Source organism: Aegilops tauschii, chromosome 5 (assembly GCF_002575655.3).
Source record: "Aegilops tauschii subsp. strangulata cultivar AL8/78 chromosome 5, Aet v6.0, whole genome shotgun sequence".
In the NCBI taxonomy this organism is placed as follows: Eukaryota; Viridiplantae; Streptophyta; class Magnoliopsida; order Poales; family Poaceae; genus Aegilops; species Aegilops tauschii.
The window spans coordinates 291,683,394-291,703,463 of NC_053039.3; the positions used below are offsets into that span (position 1 = coordinate 291,683,394).

The 20,070-nt window shown below is 46.0% G+C and overlaps 1 protein-coding gene across 1 annotated transcript; it reads left to right on the forward strand.

Moving 5' to 3' along the window:
* Positions 1-12,493: 12,493 nt before the first annotated feature.
* LOC109731833 (DNA topoisomerase 6 subunit B) lies at positions 12,494-19,632 on the forward strand. Its single transcript, XM_020291007.4, has 19 exons — positions 12,494-12,789; positions 12,917-12,969; positions 13,325-13,422; positions 13,517-13,622; positions 13,790-13,924; positions 14,006-14,057; positions 14,173-14,237; positions 14,959-15,065; positions 15,199-15,301; positions 15,384-15,469; positions 15,554-15,750; positions 16,141-16,256; positions 16,373-16,458; positions 16,552-16,624; positions 17,729-17,820; positions 17,901-18,039; positions 18,118-18,212; positions 18,587-18,761; positions 19,159-19,632. The coding sequence occupies exons 1-19, from the start codon at positions 12,642-12,644 to the stop codon at positions 19,303-19,305; spliced, it is 2,073 nt and encodes a 690-aa protein (XP_020146596.1). The 5' UTR covers positions 12,494-12,641; the 3' UTR covers positions 19,306-19,632.
* The last annotated feature ends 438 nt before the right edge of the window (positions 19,633-20,070 follow it).

Below are 20,070 nucleotides of genomic sequence, written 5' to 3' on the forward strand. Positions count from 1 at the left end.
ACTGTCCGGCCCCGTTGCCCGAAGAACCGGCCGGCCCACTTCTGACGAAGATGCTGGTCCCGGCGCCTTACAAGGCGCCGAAGAAAAAGGCCGAGAAGGAGGACAAAAAGACCCGGGGCGGCCTTCGTCGCCGCGGTACTTCGGACACGATATCCGAAGGCTCCAATGCCCGTTCTGCCTCCGAAGAGGACGAGGAGGAGGAGGAAGACGAATCCCCAGAAGGGGGAAGAAAGAAGAGGACGGCCTCCATGCACTTGGAGGCCGAGCCGCCTAAGAGGGGAAAAGCTCCTCTTCCGGAAGAGTCCACTACCGCCGCCGACAGCGGCCCGGCGTGGGATCCCAGGGCCCAACCCCTGGTGAACTCGTGATTATATAAAGTCCGAATACGTTTGTGTGTCTGGACTCATCATGGCATAATATTTTAACCTGAGCCATATTTTTTGTAGTCTGGCGAGGTCCCGCACCAAACAATCCTCATCAGAGGATTCGCTGAGCTCGGATGCTATGGAGAGCGGGACGCCCCCGAAGGCCCCTTCCCCCAAACAGGTGAATAACACCGAGGCTTCGTCCCAGAAGGACCCCGGCCAAGGAGGGGAGGAAAAGATCATGAAGGCGGCGCCTGGAGGTCAAACTTTAGGGGCGGGACACATGGGGGAGAAGATTCCCATGGGAGTTGACGGCGGGGGCCATCTTGAATTTGGCTCCCCGCCGGATGCAATTCCGGAGACCAATACGGCTCCAGAATCAAGCAGGCGGCCTCCCTCGGCTGGAGGGGCGTACCTGTTCCACCGGCAACCTCTGTCCAACCAGAGGTGTCAGATGCTTTGTTGGCGGCGCTGAAGAGCGCCTCCGTCGTCGATGAACACCGTGCCCTTATGGGTGCGGTGATTGAGAAGATTCAGTCCGCTGAGAGTGGACTGAATGAAGCCTGTATCAGCCTTATAAAAGGTTTTGAGGTATGTTTTATGAGATTTCGAAGAGTGTCATGGTATGGATAGTAGCCCCTGATACACTGTTCGGTGAAAGAAAGAACCGGACAGAGGATCAAATTTATGTTCCCAGGAAGGCTCACTTGATGACATCTATCTCACTTCTTTTATAAGCAGGCGTCTGTAGAAGCTGCTGCCTCTCATACTGCGGAGGTCTCCGGACTGAATTAAAGTCTGGAGCGGGCCAAAGAAGAACTTGGCCAGTTGAAAAAGCAGTTGGGAGATAAACAAGGTATGCGCAAGTCTTGTTCGCGTTTATTGCAAATGAATTTTCAGTATGATAAAATATGTTTCATGATTTGCGCTAGGGATGATGACCGAAGTCAAGGCTCTTAAGAAGGCTGTGGCCGAGGCCGAGAAAAAGGCAGCCGCAGAGCAGGCTCTTCGTGAAAAGCACGAGGCCAGGGTTATTGAAGCTGAGCAGGAGCTTCAAGAGGCCGTGAAAAAATGCGAGACCATGGAGCAGAGTTTAACGGAGAAAGAATCCGAACTCACCAAGGCTCATCAGGCCGTGAGCGATGCCCGGGGGGAAACCCAAAGCACCCTGCAGGAGATCCAGGAGGCGAGGAAAATCGCGGCGGGTAAGGCTGCTTTCCATGTAAAGCAAGTATTCGAGGAGAAAATCATGTATCTAATTTTGAGTTTGGATTTCTCCAGGGGTATTTGCGGAGCTGCCCCGTAGCATATCGGATGCCGCCCAATTCTACTGAGCCGAAGAAAGGAACACTGCGGATAAGCTCTTCTGGTCGCAGTATCTGGCACCGAATTATCCGGTGCCTTTTGCCGATCAACTGAAACAGCTGATCGAACTGCATAAGGCGGCGGAACTAGCCATGAAGGATTTGATTATCCGGCTATGGCCCGCCGAGCCGATTCCAAGCAGCTACTTCGGGCTCGTGAAGCGGCTTGTAAGTGCCTGCCCTCGACTTGACGTCATTAAGCGGTCGGTCTTTATAGAGGGTGCGCGAATGGCCTTCGCTCGCGCAAAGGTGCACTGGGGGAAGATGGATGCTGAAAAGCTGATGACCGAGGGACCGCCAGAGGGGAAGGAGCACCGCAAGCCCGAATTATATTATGAAAGTGTCCTGAAAGGATCCTACCTTGCAGCGGAGCGATGCACCAAGGACATTATATTTCCATGATGCAAATCATGTTGTCCTTTGTAATGTTTGAACAAGGTCATTTATATTATTTGTTGCCTGTTATATAAAATTTTATCCTCCTACGCGGCCGTTTTATATATTAATCCTGAGAGTTGGCCAGTCGTCGGCTTCTGCCCCCACGTAAGAAGTACGGGGGTGTTCGGGATAAACCTGATCACTCTTTACCCCAGTTTTGGGTCCTTCGAAAGTGGTGTTCAGCAGAACGAACCAGGCAATCGGACTATAGGGCTTTATCACTCTCACTTAGCCATAGGAGCTTTAGGAAAGGAAGGTAGGCGCAGCCCCTGGTGTTCGGAAGACCGCACGAGGGGCTCTATAAGCGCCTGATCGGAAGAAAAACCGATCCATCGCACGCTGCATTGGTTATGGCACTATGCGGGAGAAATCCTTAAAGATTTTACAACCTCTCGAACAACTGACCAGCTCTCGCCGTATCATGACAGTCAGTTTTCGGCTTTCTCTACTGAGGTGCTCGTCCGGAAGAACCGGGACACAATCGCAGTAGTTCTCCCAGTGCTACCTTAGCCGATATAGCGGAACGTAAGGTACCAAAACATGGGAGCCGAGCAAACCCAACTATTGACCCAAGACATGATTCGGAGCTGATGCATATAATGCTATAGGTTCGGGGTGCCGAACTTCCGTGAAGGTGTTCGGACTTTATTGCCGTATTATGGGTAAAACGAAGCCCCTGGCATGTTTTAAGGCATATCGCGGTGTACGGATGCCACTTGACAAAGGAATTTTAATAAGAAATAACAGCAGATAAGCGTCATATAAATCCACATGTTGTATTTGAATAGTACGTCGATGCGTATGAGTACAGGTAATGTGATAAAAAAGAAATATGACTGTGGAACCTACTGAGACCAGGGGGAAGAAGCTGTGTGCGGATCCGGAGTATATTCGGATGGTCATTGCGGGGAATATCTAAGGATTCCCCTACGCGTTCGAGCTGCTTCCATATCGCCAGTCCTAGTCGGCGCAAAGGTGAACCTGCAAAGGAAATGTAAGAAATGTTTGTGTGCCGGAGAGCGATTGAGCCGCTGCATGCGGCCTGTCCTGTCCTTCACCGGAGTGTTTAATTGAGCTCTGGACGAGCCGGGCTATCCTGCCGCGAAGTTGTTCGGGGTCCTTTTGGCGGTGTCCGGGAGCCGGGCCATCGACTCAAGGTTCAATTGGAAGGTGCCACTTGTTGCATTTGCTGTTTAAAGCAGCAACATACTCCTTGGTGCCGAGGGAAAGTTCAGCCTTGCCCTTAACCGTGATGACGCCGCGCGGACCGGGCATCTTGAGCTTACGATAGGCGTAATGTGGCACCGCGTTGAATCGAGCAAACGCGGTTCGTCCGAGCAGTGCCTGATAATCACTGCCGAAGGGGACGATTTCGAAGATTCACTCTTCGGTACGGTAATTGTCTGGTGATCCGAAGACTACCTCAAGGGCGATGGAGCCTGTACAGCTGGCCTCCACACCTGGTATAATACCTCTGAAGGTGGCTTTAGTGGGCTTGATCACCGAATGATCGATGCCCATCTTGCGCACTGTATCCTGGTAAAGCAGGTTTAGTCTGCTGCCTCTGTCCATAAGGACTCGTGTGAGGTGGAACCCGTCAATTATTGGGTCGAGGACTAGTGCGGCTAGATTGCCCTGATTGGCGTTAACCGGACGATCCGTGCGGTTAAAGGTGACCGGCCCTAGTTTATATTGTGGGACGACTAGTTCCATTAAGTCGGCATCCCTAAGGGTGCGCATCTGGTCCGGGTTGGGAATGTGGGTGTTGTTTATCACATTCACCGTTTGGATTTGCGGGGGAAATTTCTTTTGCCCTCCTGTATTCGGTGATCTGGGCTCTTCGTCGCCATCATCGCTTTGGGACCCCCCATCTTTGTTTTTGGCGCCTGCCCTACCGGCTTGTTTGAAGACCCAGTTGGTATGGGTGGCTGGCGTTCCTGGGGTGCCATGAATTTGGCATTGGCGGTCGAGTGCGGTCCAGACTGGACGGACCCGAATTGTTATTTTTGAGTGGCCCTTTCCGCTTACCGGACTTAGAGCCACTAAATACGGCATTAACTGTCGTATCTTCGGCGTTTTCACCATGTTTGCGGCGCTTGTGTTTGTTGCGTCGGGGTTTGCCGTTGCTATCTCTGGCCTCTAATGTGCCAGGGTTGCTTGCTGTGTTGTTGCTACGGGCCAACCAGCTATCTTCGTCCGCGCAAAAGCAGGCCTAAGTGTCGTGAGGGCTGCCATGGATTTTGGCTTCTCTTGGCCGAGATGTCGGGCGAGCCACTCGTCACGGATGTTATGTTTAAAGGCCGCTAGGGCTTCGGCATCCGGACAGTCGACAATTTGGTTCTTTTTAGTTAGGAACCGAGTCCAGAATTTCCTGGCTGACTCTCCGGGCTGTTGTATTATGTGACTTAAATCATCAGCATCCGGTGGTCGGACATAAGTGCCCTGCAAGTTGTCCAGGAATGCGTCTGCCAGGTTCTCCCAACTTCCGATGGAGTTTGCCGGCAAGCTATTCAGCCAATGCCGAGCCGGTCCTTTGAGTTTTAGCGGGAGATACTTGATGGCGTGTAGATCATCCCCGCGGGCCATGTGAATGTGGAGGAAGAAATCCTCTATCCATACCGCGGGGTCTGTAGTACCATCATATGATTCAATGTTCACGGGTTTTAACCCTTCTGGGAATTCATGGTCCATTACTTTATCGGTGAAGCATAGTGGGTGTGCGGCGCCTCTGTGCCGGGCTATATCACGACGCAGTTCATACGAGTCCTGTCTGTTGTATTCGGCCCGGCCGGATTTGCTTTTAGTATATCCGGCGTGACGGTCGTCGCCACGCGTTTGGGGGCGCCCTCATGATCCGTAGATCGATCTTTTATGTCCTGCTTTGTTTTCCAATACGTCTCGCAGGTCCTGTGTGTTGCCCCGGGCCTTGGTGTTTTTATTTGACTGGCGATGGGGTGCGGGCTGGACTTCGGGTTGATATGCCGCTCTGTCTCAGCCACGAGGCGGCCGATCAGCCGCATCATGCGCTGGTAGTGTAGGTTTTAATGCTTCCTCCTCGAGTTGGGGTAGCAACCTGCGCTTTGGATAACTTTTGGTTGGGCGCTCGAGTTTGTATTCCTCGGCCGCCAGGACCTCGGTCCATCTATCCATTAGCAGATCTTGGTCAGCTTGAAGCTGTTGTTGCTTTTTCTTCAGGCTTTTTGCTGTGGCTATAAGCCGGCGCTTGAAGCGCTCCTGCTCGACGGGATCCTCAGGCACGATAAATTCTTCGTCGCCGAGGCTCGCCTCGTCTTTGGAGAGGGACATGTAAGTGTCATCTTCTGATTCTCCGTCTGTCGCCTGTTTTTTAGGGCTGGCTTGCCCATCCTCCTGCTCGAAGCCTGGCTAGAGGGGATTGTCTTCGTCTTCGGCATTATCTGCAGCGTTATTGTCTCTTGTGCCGGTATCACTGCTTTTGCTATAGTGGGGCTTAGAGCGGCGCCGCTGACGCCGATGCTTGGATTGCTTCTTGGAGGGATTATCCTCTGTTGCCTTATCGCCATCGCCTTCTTTGGGGGTGTCCACCATGTATATATCATATGATGAGGTGGCAGTCCATCGCCCTGTGGGCGGTGGTTCCTGTTCGTCTCCTGCATCGTCGTCCATACCGTCGATGTCTTCGGAGCCGAAATCGAGCATGTCGGTCAAGTCGTCGACAGTGGCTATTAAGTGGGTGGTGGGTGGGGAACGAATTGCTTCGTCGTCCGCTTCCCACTCAAGCCGGACATAGTTCAGCCAAGGGTCTCCTGACAAGGAGAGAGACCTTAATGAATTTAGCACGTCGCCCAGGGGCGAGTGCTGAAAGATATCCGGGGAGGAAAACTCCATGATCGGTGCCCAATCAGATTCGATAGGCACGGATGCATGCGGTTTGGAGCCCGTGGCCGGGGACGAATCCAGGTGTCCGGCAACACAGGTCTCATAGGAGGTGAAGTCAGCATTCGGCTCTATCGCCGCTGAGTGTGCGGCCTCCGTGGCGAGGTCCATCCACTCGTCTTCGGACGGCGCGATCTGCTCCGGATTGAGGGCCGGAGGGGCCACAGGTGCGATCTCCCGAACACTGTCCGACGGCAGGGCTAAGTCATGCTCGTCGTGACTGTGCGGCGCACCTGACATGGGCTCGAATCTGTCGAAGATCAAATCTCCGCGGATGTCGGCAGTATAGTTCAAGCTTCCAAACCTGACCTGATGGCCAGGGGCGTAGCTCTCGATCTGCTCCAGATGGCCAAACGAGTTGGCCTGCAGTACGAAGCCGCCGAATACGAAGATCTGTCCGGGGAGGAAAACCTCACCCTGGATCGCATCGTTGCCGATGATCGAAGGGGCCATCAAGCCTTTATGGTGACGGCACAGTGGAACTCTCAATGAAAGCACCAATGTCGGTGTCAAAACCGGCGGATCTTGGGTAGGGGGTCCTGAACTGTGCGTCTAAGGCGGATGGTAACAGGAGGCGGGGGACACAATGTTTACCCAGGTTCGGGCCCTCTCGATGGAGGTAATACCCTACTTCCTGCTTGATTGATCTTGATGATATGAGTGTTACAAGAGTTGATCTACCACGAGATCGTAGAGGCTAAACCCTAGAAGCTAGCCTATGATTATGATTGTTGTTGTCCTACGGATAAACCCTCCGGTTTATATAGACACCGGAGGGGGCTAGGGTTACACAGAGTCGGTTACAAGGGAGGAGATCTACATATCCGAATTGCCAAGCTTGCCTTCCACGCAAAGGAGAGCCCCACCCGGACACAGGACGAAGTCTTCAATCTTGTATCTTCATAGTCCAACAGTCCGGCCAAAGTAGATAGTCTGGCCGTCCGAGGACCCCCTGATCCAGGACTCCCTCAGTACATAAGAACGGAAACGTATTCCTTGGATTGACTGTGTGTGATATACATACGAACGGAAATGTTTTTCTGGGATTCACCGTGTGGGATGTACATACCTACGGAAATGATTTTCTCGGATTACTGTGTGGGATGTACATACCTACGGAAATGATTTATGGGATTCACCGTGTGGGATGTACATACCTACGGAAATGATTTCTGCGATTCACCGTGTGGGATGTACATACCTACGGAAATGATTGGGTTTTGATGCCTCGCCCGATCGCACACGGCCCCAGCCTGGGTCCCAGGAGGGCCTATCCCCGACGATTTCTGGGTCGTGTGGGAAGGACACCCTATCGCACACACTCACTTGGCGACGGTTCCAAATGCCGTCGCGGAAAGGGGTAAAAAACCGTTTGTTTAGGACCGACGCGCACTAGTGAGGGAAGCATAGCAATGTACGAGGTATAGATATAGTTGCTTCTCATAAATGGTAGTAACGTTGTGTCAACAACAGCTCGATCGCCTTCCACCTTCATTGGATAGTTTTGTCCAAGGAAGAGCGAGTTTCCTCCAAGACTTTCAATACTGAATCAGGGAGAAGGTGTTGGCGCTAGTACACTAGTATCCATCCTGAATACCCTGCAACGGATGTTGGAATAGGTCCGGAGAGTGCGACCATGCGAGACAACACCTGCTTCCTTAGTAACATCAGCAGTGCCCTGTATACAGACAAGAAGATGTGATCCATCGGAATAAGTTGCCAGGCGCCACTGAGTATATGGGTCCTACTCGTCCTCATGCTCGTGATCATCAGCATCGTCATCTCCCCATTGGTTATAAAAATTTTCAAGTATAGGTGGTGGAATGTTCACAGGACCTTGAAAACACAAGAAGGTTAATTAGTAAAGGGAAACTAGCTAACCCGCATGCATGTGGATGAAACAATTATAATTATGATGGAAGACAAACGTACCGAAAGCATCAGGATTCCATGCAAAAACAGTGCCATGAGTGGTGGCAGCAAACACAAGACCCTCGTATTGAATTGCATCACAGTACTCATCTATGTACATAAATTGATTTTTGAGCAATATCCATCGAGGCGTGGAAGTAAGGACGACAACAAGCTTGTCGAAGATAGCAACAACTTCATAGTTCGTGTAATCCCAAGAGCGGTTGGGAACTCGACAAATTGCTATCTTCCGTAGACGACAGTCACCATGATCGTATTTGAACTCACGTAGAATACCGGTGTACTCAACCTCTGGGCAGTCGTCTGAGATTTTTGGAAGTGGAACCCGGTGACGAGTGTACACATTCACAAGTTCCCACTCGCAGTTGTACCCAATATAAACAACCCAATCTCCATTTGCGTCTGACCAAGCCTTGCCCTCAAGTGATGGCATCTTAACATCATACGTATCATTATCAAGCGGCATCAACTTGCACAAGGTGAGGCTTCCCTCGTCCCCGCGCCAGTCAGCAGGGTCACGGCGAAGAAGATAGGGGAGATCAAACCGCTCCTGGACCCTTGGGTTCCTTGTAATAATGTTATTAGTTGAGTCGAGAATGGTCTTGAACGAACCTGCCATGCTAGCCGAGGTGATGACGTCACACCGATTAATGAGTTCCTCCACCACGTCATCTTTCAGATCAGGGCAAGAATAACGGGGTCGTTTCTGGCCTGTTCCCTCCATGGAGAAGATGATCGAACATTGGCAGAAGGAATGGTGCAGGCAAATGGAGGGAGGAAGAGCGTGCGACAGCAGTTCCAAATCGAGAGGGAAAGGCGAAGAGGTGGTGGACTGTTGCCACGGTACACGAAGAGGCGCCTGGGGAGCGAACGGTTGCCACAGAGGTCACACACTGACGACAAGGGCCGAGTGAACCGCATGTGTATATCGCACACACCTTGATCTGGCTGACCGTTTCTTTTGTGTTGCCTAATCACAAATAGTTCATCCGAGTGAACCGTATGCTGTATATCGCACACACCTTCATCTGGCTGCCCGTTTCTTTTGTGTTGCCTAATCACAAACAATTCATCCGAGTGAACCGTATGCTGTGTATCGCACACGCCTTCATCTAGGTGCCCGTTTTTTTTGTTCCTCCTCATCGCAAACAGTTAATTGAACTAAACCGTATGCCCTTCATCGCACACGCAACTAAAATCTGAAGCGTGTTTGATGCATCCGTCATCGCAAACGTTTTATACCTTTTTGACGGTTTTCATACACCACCGTTTGCGATTATTGCATCGCACACAGTTTCCCGAAGGGTCTTTGATCATAGTGTCGCGTTAGCAGCATCCTGCAGTAGTGTATCGACCTTCCATGTCAAGTGTGGCATCCTGGCTTATTAGGAATGATAGATTACTCATATCAAGAAGGTGCATCTTATTTTTCGGAAGCCATCTCCAATGAACCTCCAAGTTAAGTATTTTAGGGATGGGTGACTGATACGTATCCAACGTATCAATAATTTCCGATTGTTCCATGCTATTATATTATCTGTTTTGGATGTTTAATGGGCTTTATTATGCACTTTTATATTATTTTTGGGACTAACCTATTAACCGAAGGCCCAGTGCAAATTGTTGTTTTTTTTGCCTATTTCAGTGTTTCGCAGAAAAGGAATATCAAACGGAATGAAACCTTCGCGAGGATCGTTTTTGGAACAAAGGCAATCCAGGAGACTTGGAGTGGACGTCAAGGAAGCAACGAGGCGGCCACGAGGCAGGGAGGCGCGCCCACACCCTCGTGGGCCCCTCGTAGCTCCACCGACCTACTTCCTTCGCCTATATATACTCTTATACCCTGAAAACATCCAGGGGAGCCACGAAACCTATTTTCCACCGCCGCAACCTTCTGTACCCGTGAGATCCCATCTTGGGGCCTTTTCCGGCGCTCCGCCGGAGGGGGAATCGATCACGGAGGGCTTCTACATCAACACCATAGCCTCTCCGATGATGTGTGAGTAGTTTACCACAGACCTTCGGGTCCATAGTTATTAGCTAGATGGCTTCTTCTCTCTCTTTGGATCTCAATACAAAGTTCTCCTCGATTCTCTTGGAGATCTATTCGATGTAATACTTTTTGCGGTGTGTTTGTCGAGATCCGATGAATTGTGGGTTTATGATCAAGATTATCTATGAACAATATTTGATTCTTCTCTGAATTCTTATATGCATGATTTGATATCTTTGCAAGTCTCTTCGAATTATCGGTTTAGTTTGGCCTACTAGATTGATCTTTCTTGCAATGGGAGAAGTGCTTAGCTTTGGGTTCAATCTTGCGGTGTCCTTTTCCAGTGACAGTAGGGGCAGCAAGGCACGTATTGTATTGTTGCCATCGAGGATAAAAAGATGGGTTTTATATCATATTGCTTGAGTTTATCCCTCTACATCATGTCATCTTGCTTAATGCATTACTCTGTTTTTATGAATTTAATACTCTAGATGCATGCTGGATAGCGGTCGATGTGTGGAGTAATAGTAGTAGATGCAGAATCGTTTCGGTCTACTTGACACGGACGTGATGCCTATGTTCATGATCATGCCTAGATATTCTCATATCTATGCGCTTTTCTATCAATTGCTCGACAGTAATTTGTTCATCCACCGTAGAATTTGCTATCTTGAGAGAAGCCACTAGTGAAACCTATGGCCCCCGGGTCTATTTTTCATCATATTAATCTACCGCCAACATGCTATTTCTGTCGCCGTTTATTTTGCAATCTTTACTTTTCAATCTATACAATAAAATTACTAAAAATATTTATCTTATTATCTTTATCAGATCTCACTTTTGCAAGTGGCCGTGAAGGGATTGACAACCCCTTTATCGCGTTGGTTGCAAGGTTTCTTGATTGTTTGTGCAGGTACTAGGGATTTGCGTGTTATCTCCTACTGGATTGATACCTTGGTTCTAAAAAACTAAGGGAAATACTTACGCTACTTTGCTGCATCACCCTTTCCTCTTCAAGGGAAAACCAACGCATGCTCAAGAGGTAGCAGTGACCGATCGAGAAGTTCTTCCGGATGCGCACAAGTGAGGATAAAGTGCGCATGAAATACTAGTGTTGGTTTGTGGGGCTAGTCTTGACTCCGTCGGTCGTAATGGATGGGAACCGATGGGTGTATCTAGGGTCTTATAAACAATATCAGAACCGACCCTCGCGGTTACAAAGACGTATGACACATGTGCTCTTTGTGGGCACATCATGACATATATGTCAACAGTGGACACACAATGTGTCAAGAGGGAATGTTCCTACCGATTCCGACAAGGATGTTAGTTCCTTGAATGGGTGTATATGTGACATGCTAGCTTCATAGAAATGATAGAGAACTCATATCAATAAGGTGCACATATTTTCAGAAGCTCATCTTTAAGGAACCTCCATGCTAAGCTTACTTAGATTGGAGTAACTTGATGATGGGTGACTGACTCAGAAGTTCTTTTTCCGGGAGCGCATGAGTGAGAAAAACATGCGCATAAAAGCCTGATGTTGGTCCAGAGACCAGTCTAGATATCACCTCATAGATGATCTTCGTGCCTTTACAAACTCTTGAGTCCTTCATAATATCATTGACAAAGGCCCTTGAGTGTGTACTGTTTAGGAGGTGCACACCCTCAAGAGTAAAACATAAGACATAGTCGGTCAGTAGAAACTCTGCAAAGGATCTTTCGATAATGGAAGCCGCTTCGTGTGTTGGTCCTCTAGCTCCTTCTTCGACCAACGAAAGATTTGGCGTCGTCGGGGAGTTTGTGAGGTTATGTCTCCCCGAATCCATGGTGGTCGTCCTACCCTTTTCATCGCCTTCTTCTATGGACGGTGGCATATTTCCTAGACCGTTGTCACCGACATCTTCTCGCTCCAACCGGTGGGCGACTCCCTAGCCGTTGCTTAACAACTTTATTCTGTCTCCAACGGTGTTTTGGGTGTCGAGAGGAGGCATCAACTTTGCTCACGACACCTCGCTGATGAGTGTAGAAGGAAGGTGGTGTTGATTTTCGTGAAGACCAGTGTGTAACTTAGTTGTTGTTTTTTTTTTATAAAAAATATTACGTTAGTCAGAAAGCCTGCGAAGACATAATTAAGTAAATCATCAATTTCCCCATAAAAAAGAGTTTTGGGCAGCGAGAACCCGAAAAAGTCATGAAACCTAAGATTTGGCAAGGTTCCCATAAGTTTTCCCATAATAATTGAACTTAAGGTTTGTATTTTGCCCCCTAAAAAATACTACTCTCTCCGTTCCTAAATATTTGTCTTTTTAGAGATTTCAACAAGTGACTATATACGGAGCAAAATGAGTGAATCTACACTCTAAAATATGTCTACATACATCCGTATGTGGCAATTTATTTGAAATATCTAAAAAGACAAATATTTAGGAACGGAGGGAGTACTAATTTGCTCAACTTTGTACTGAGATTTATCCGGGCCGTCCATTCTTCCATGGACCAGCAGGATCGACTTACTTTCATTGCCAGCAGCATCCCCACAGTTGAACCTCCCCTCCCTCCCCAATTCTCCCCGCCCCCTGAACCCAAACAAACCCTAGCTTACCATCCCGATCCCACAGAACCCACCTCGCCATGGACGACTCTAGCGACGGCGGAGCCACCGCCGGAGGCACTAAGAAGAAGCCTTCTGCGGCGGCCGCCAAGGGGAAGGCGACGGGAAAAGGGAAGGCCACCTCCAAGGCGGCGCCCAAGGCCAAGGAGAGCAGCCTCCTCAAGCAGAGTCAGCTCCTCGAACCACCCCCCCCCCCCCCCCCCCCCCCCCCTGTTCTTTCGTTTTCTTATAGAATTCTATCCTTGCATCGGTTCTATCGGCTGAATCGGGTCCTTTTGGGGGTTCTGTGTTGCAGAATCGCCCGCAGAGTTCTTCGCGGAAAACAAGAACATCGCTGGTTTTGACAATGTGAGCTTGTTCAACTCGCTTTTTGTGTTTACTCTGGTGTAGTGGTCGACATCACTGCCCTGTGAAGCTTAGATAGGTGCCATGACATTTATTTGCCCCTGGATTAAGCGCAGTCTTGTTGAAAATTGACATGGAACATACTGCGCGGAACTGGGCTAAATAAGAATGAAACTGTCAATTAAAAAAATGATGGATGAACAGTAATATACTCCCTCCGTCCCACAATGTAAGACGTTTTTGCAAGCTAGTTTAGCTTGCAAAAACATCTTATATTATGGGACAGAGGGAGTAGTTTTGAAGGTAATTTCTGTTAGGTGTCAGCAAACTCATTTCAGTGACTTATAATACTGGGCAGCCTGGAAAATCTTTGTACACCACAATGCGGGAGTTAGTTGAGAATGCTCTTGATTCAGCCGAGTCCATCTCCGAGCTCCCCGATATAGAAATTACTATGTAAGTGCTCTTCAACAGCATTTCTATTATTGGGTTCTTTTTCGCTTGGCAATGTTAAAGAACACTCTGTGGATTCCTTCGTATGTCTTGCCAGAGAAGAGATCACTAAGAGCAAATTCAACACAATGATAGGACTAGTTGATCGAGAACGCGTTGATGAAGCACTCTATGATGATTTTGAATCATCTAAGGCTCGTGAGGTAATACTACCACTTGCAAAAAATTTAGTAGTTTCGGTCATTATTAGTTAACCAAGGTTTGCATACTGATGATATACTTTCCATATAAATTTTTTATTGACACCCATTTATCTGTCTGGATTGTCCTCCTTTATTCTGATACTACTGTAAAACTTCTCAATACTTAGAAACGCCTAGCTAAAGAAGCACGTTTCCAAGAAACACAAGCCAAAAATGCTGCTCTAGGGAAGAAAGTTAAGGACACTCCAGCTGCTCGCGGAAAAGGTCGGGGCGAGGCTTCATTTTTTAGAGTGACTTGCAAGGTATTGTCCATAATGACTAACTTGTATGATGAGAATCTATCTTAGTATCTTGTGAACAATTTGAATGTTTTGTATGTGTAGGATAATGGCCGAGGTATGCCGCATGAAGATATCCCAAATATGTTTGGGAGAGGTAAGCAAGATTTCAATATGATATTTTCTGTCAGATTTATTTTAGATTAAAACACTGAAGAAGGTATAATGGCATGCTGTGCAACATCACTGGTATTATTAATATTTTAATGCAGTGCTATCGGGAACAAAATATGGTTTGAGGCAGACGCGTGGAAAATTTGGGCTTGGTGCTAAAATGGTAAAATTTCTTCACACAATTAAGTAGGAAACCTTTCTGTTTGTCACGAACGACCCTCTCATAAGAATTTATAGCATCCATTCCCTTTGAAAGAAACAATGGGATCCAAATATTTGGCTGAATTTCGCCCTTCTCATAACAAAGTTTAGGACTTGTTTTCTTTCTTTTGGTTCATAGCTGACTATTTTCTTGTTTATATTGGATAATGAAAATGTGCAGCCATGCAGTATTGTTGGTAGCTTGGAGACATTGATCGTCTTGTGCTGCTTTTCACGATCCTTTTCATTGTGTTCCTGTATAGCCATGTTAGAGATATGATTATAAGAAGAAACGAAAGTTTGAACTACAGTTGTAAAAAGAAAATCAACATTTTAGTTAGAAGGGTTGTCCTATTTTCTCACTACATTTGTGTTTAATCTTCAATAGTGAGACATGTACAATTATGTTTTACGCTTGTAAACTTTGTGTTCTGATGGTTAAGCTGTCCCATGCATACAGAATGTGTGTGACATTTAGCCTCAGTTGAGTGAGAGTAACTAGCTGCAGTAAGCAGACTTTGAACATTGGACCTGTAATGGATATTCTGATGGATGATTATCTTATTCTGTTACTCTGTAGTTATGAACATGTTTGCAGTTAGGAGTTAAGACTCTTTGTTGCCTGTTCTGTCTAATTGAATTGTACTGCACAAATTCCAGTTAGTTTAACGTGTATTAAACAGGCACTTATTTGGTCAAAGATGAGTACGGGCCTTCCTATTGATATTAAGTCATCGATGAAAGGCCAAGATTATATCACGTTCTGTCGACTTGACATAGATATTCATAAGTAAGTGCTGCTTCTAGGTCAATGCTCTGTGCAATACAGTGAATGACTGGCCATTACTGTTTATCTTCATGTAAGTTGAATTGTTAACCTCTGCAGTTTACCTTGACTAATAGTGGTAAATCCTACTACCCAGAAATGTCCCTCACATTCATTTACATGAGAAACGTGAGAACAATGATCACTGGCATGGGGCAGAGATTCAAGTTATTATTGAGGGAAATTGGACAACTCATCGTGTGAGTAGGATCTCCATTTCTTTTTAAAAACTGAAATAGTAAACTATCACTACTAAGCAGATTTATAATTTATTTTCTGCAGTCAAGGATACTACATTACATGCGACAGATGGCTGTCATTACTCCATATGCTCAATTCCTATTTAGATTTCTCTCAGATGCAGCAGAGTATGAATTTTCTTCTCTGGTACTTCGTGTTCTGCTAAGTTAATATTCTTCTAATTCTTTGCATAATGACTCTGGTTCTTGCAGAAAAAATTTGACGATAAAATTTACGAGAAGGACAGATGTTATGCCTCCTGTCCCACTTTTGACAAAGCATCATCCATCTGCTGTCGATTTGCTGCTGATAAAGCGCTTAATTACAGACACTACAAAGCCAAATCTTTTGCAGTTTCTGCAACATGAATTTGTGAATATAAGCAAAGCACATGCTGACCGTTTAATTGGTGAGTTACTTAGTTGTGTGATATGCAGTGTGTTGGGGTTTTCGTGGTGGCTGTGGTAGTGGGGTTGTCAGGTTGAAAATCAAATAACTTAGCACTATCTACTTTGATAACCATGTATTTCTATGGTTCATATTTCTAAAGTGATATATTTTGAAGATTTGGAGTAACAATACCTTTAGCAATTACATATGTTCTTGCTTTATACATGGTTTGAGTTCATGTATTGCTATTTGCAATGTACTATACTTCCAGTCAAATCATTTCTTTGTGAAGCCTGTCTGTTGAGTTAAATATATATAGTGGTACTGTCATTACATACTTTGTTAATCTACCTTTGGTTGATACCTTTATCAATTTTATTTTGCATATCACAAATATCCAATTTGACAGGGGAAATGGGACCTGATTTTAGTGCAAAAACGACAGTCAACAGCCTTACATCACAACAGTTAGTACGAATACATCAGTTGTTTCGGCAGGCTAAGTTTGATGATCCCAGTGGGAATGTATGCATCCCTTTCCACCTTGATTTGTTAATCACTTTTCAGCTGCTTATTGACTAGTCTATCTTTCACAAATGTGCAATTAGCGATCACAGTATAGAAATCAACCAATTCTATAGTGTCTTAGTCCTGCAGGTGAATACAATTTACGTCTAGGTATCATAAAAGAGCTGCACCCTGATTTGGTTGCAACACATGCAAGCAGGTATAGCATTTAATCAGAGAATGTCCCAGATGGTGTTTCTATCTTATTTTCAGTTCAATTATCCTAATGTCATAAGGCTACCCCTCTGTTTAGCCCTCAGGTTTTTGAAGGGCATCCATTTATTGTTGAAGCCGGAGTGAGCATTGGTGGAAAAGATGTTAAACAAGTAAGCAACTGTTTGTTTTGTACTATTTCACAAGGAGTATTTCCTGTCTTTGTCATCTTAAGGAATATCCTGAAAACATGTTCTGTCTTGCTCCTTTTGTTGTGGTCTGGATAAAGGAGGAACCGCATACCTGAGCAGCAGCCACAAAGTTCAGGATGAGTTAGTTTTATTTCAATGGGTTCTGTTTCAGTGTTCCTTTTGAAGAGAGAAGCGGTGAACTAGTTTTTGTGATGTAGTCGGCTCCAATAAGATGACATGCTTTTGGAAATTTACTATCACTCGCAGTTAGTGATCTAGGTGGATTGGATACTTTATTTTGTTAGGGCCCTCTCCACAAAAGGGGGATGCCAATCTATTTCGGTTCAAGCAAGAAACAATCTAGTGCCCTATCCCAGTCTATATCTGTATACCTCTTCACTGTATGTCTACCCCACTGGGTCACGTATCTATACTTCCACGATCTGCTTGGCTCCCACCCTCCTTGCTGTTCTTATCCTCCCTGTCCTGTATTTTTCTTCCCCAGTCAAGTCTACACCCTCTAATCCTATGTCCCTACACCCCCAGCATTGAACACCTTTGTTTTCTTGTAGTTGCTTACAGTGTATGATGGCAGATACTGTGAATGTCAACATTGATAGTAATTTATTCAATCATTTCATATTTCATATGAAGTGTGTTAGATTTCTGCTGATGCTCTTTCTATCTGTTTTTTTTCTCAAGTGAATTAGCATACGTTATATATAGTCAAACTCATACAAAGGACTGTTGTACAACAAACTGATCCATTATATATATAAAATGTACACCCTTATGAATTTGCAACTTGCAGACCACAAAACGCGTGTCCATTTGTCAGTGTGGCCCATGTGGTATTAAAAGAAAGATACCTGCATTTTTAAGATACCCCTGAATCGTTCCATTTACTGATTTAGTGGATAAACATTTGATCACACGGCTAAACCTATTATTTGTGTTAATACCACACGCCGAGCTCCAGTTTAATATACTAGGGAACTACCTTTCCATTGTTAATATTTTCCTTGCCGAGAAGATTCATGCTAAAACAATTTCCTTCTGATGATAGCAATTCTTATATTTTTTCAGGGTCTAAATATTTTTAGGTTTGCAAACCGCATACCACTTCTTTTTGAACAAGGTGCTGATGTCATCACAAGAACTGCCCTAAAAAGGATCAAGTAAGTTTTTCCTGTTAGTACTTCTGTTGTACTTCAGATGTTTGTCTCTTCCATTATTCTTGTCTTACTCTTCCTTTTAGTTGGAGCATCTACAAAATTAATCAGCAGCAGGACAAGATTGGTGTCTTCGTGAGCATTGTCAGTACAAAGATACCTTTTAAAGGAACTGGAAAAGAGTATATTGGGGATGATATAACCGAGATAGCAGATGCTGTTAAGGTATATTCAAACTTTCCTTATTTACTGTCATTGTATGGTCATCTACTCATCTGATATCAAATCTGCTTGCACCTTCAGTCAGCCCTTAAGCAGTGCTGTATCCAACTGAAGTCAAAGATAGTGAAGAAACTTCAGGCTCGTGAACAGCAGGACAGGAAAAGGAACCTGAACAAGTAATTCCTCTGCCAAAAAGTTTTTATTGAATGTTCTTTGGGCATGTGGTGATGTCTAGTCTGAGCATAGATGTCAGGCTGTTTGTATTTTTGCTATGGCTATGTTTTGAATCAGGGCATTTGCTCAATCATGCATTCAATAGTGCTTGTTGAATGTTGATGTTGGTTAATAAACGATGCATTGCGAGATTTAGGCTCACTTCGGAAACTTAGGGCAGTCTTTCCTTAATTTTAAGCAATATTTGTGTGAAAGAACAGGTTTGGGCTGGGCTGATATTCAAAGACTGATTTATGAACATGCTTTTTGACGCTGACACCAGATAATCCAGAATTAGACAAGGTCTTATCTTACTCTAGTGATTTCTTATTCACAGATACATTCCTGATGTGGCGAGAACAATTATGGAGACTCTGGGAGAACTTGCAGACGAGTCTCCCCCCAAGAGGCCACGGTTTGACAAGGAAGACGAGGAACTCCTCGAGAAAATAAATTCGGAGGAAGTGACAGAAATGACTTTTAGAGATTGCTTAACGCAGCATGTTGAACAGGTAAGGGCAAACCTAACACTCTAGCATGAACATAAACCAAAACTTGAAAGCAATATGCATTATATATATAGTTTTGCATCTTTCTGTGACTACACTGCTGCCACATAGAAGTCATATCTGGTTCACACAAATCTATTACCTCCCTCCCATTTTTTCTGTCTTAGATTTGTCTAGATACGGATGTATCTAAACCTAAGACAAGTAATTCGGGACAGAGGGAGTATATCTTTATGAACTTACATTATAACATCTTAAAACTGTCAACTGCCTTTCTTGGTGCAAAGTAACTTGTAGTCCTGAATCCCGGCATAGACTAAAAAATGTTGTACTACCTTTCACCGGTTCCGATTTGTTATCGTAAGATTGATCTTGTTTGCCCCGATACCAAAACCACCAGGTTGACTATGAAATGGCACTGGAGTATGCCATGCAGAGCGGCGTGAGCGAAGAGCCCCGCGAAGCAATCTATCTGAACTCACTCGAAGGATCTTACAAGTTCGTTGACTTCCAGAGCCCTGCTTTCGTGTTTAGGTTCATCCCGTGAGAGGACGCAATCGACACGCCCCCTTCCGTTCTCAGGTTGGTCGACAATAATGTGTTCCCATGGAACGGCGCCATACACAATTGTGTTTACATTTTCCCCCATTGTTTCCGGGATGATTTGTTAGGCTGTTCTAGCTCGCAGCTGAGTGTAGAGAGCATAAACATCGCAAGTGGTTTTAGGGAAGCCGCTGTAATTGAGGGTGTAACTTTTTTTTGTGTGTGAAAACATTCCGGATTGTAATTGTATGTTGCATTTGTCGAGGAACAAGCATGTAAAAGTACATTGGAAAGATTCTGAAGTGATTAGTATGTAAAAGGACATTGGAAAGATTCTGAAGTGATTTGATGGGCACCTGCTGAATTCATTCTAATGATTACTATATTCTCGCGATACCAAATTGCTAGGGGACTGTTGATCTCATCTAAAGTTACCCAGGAGGTCTCAGGAAACCATTAGCCCCTTACTAGCCCAGTTGGCATGTTAGGGCATGTCCAATGCTGTCCATCAAAACGGACACCTCGCTGGTCCTGTGATGCGTCACTCGATGACGCTACTGGCGCTGCGATGCAGCACTCTAGACGCTGCAAGCTGGCGTCGCTTCGGCGGCTTTCGGTGATGCTGCATGGATGGCGACGATGTTGTGTGGACTGCTGCAACTGGAAACCTGGGATTGGCAGGTGTTGCGAGCGACCGACTCTTCCGATGGGTGTGCGGCTCTTGTTGTGAAACGGCTGCTGCGAGTCGGGCGGCGATGCTTTCTGGCGG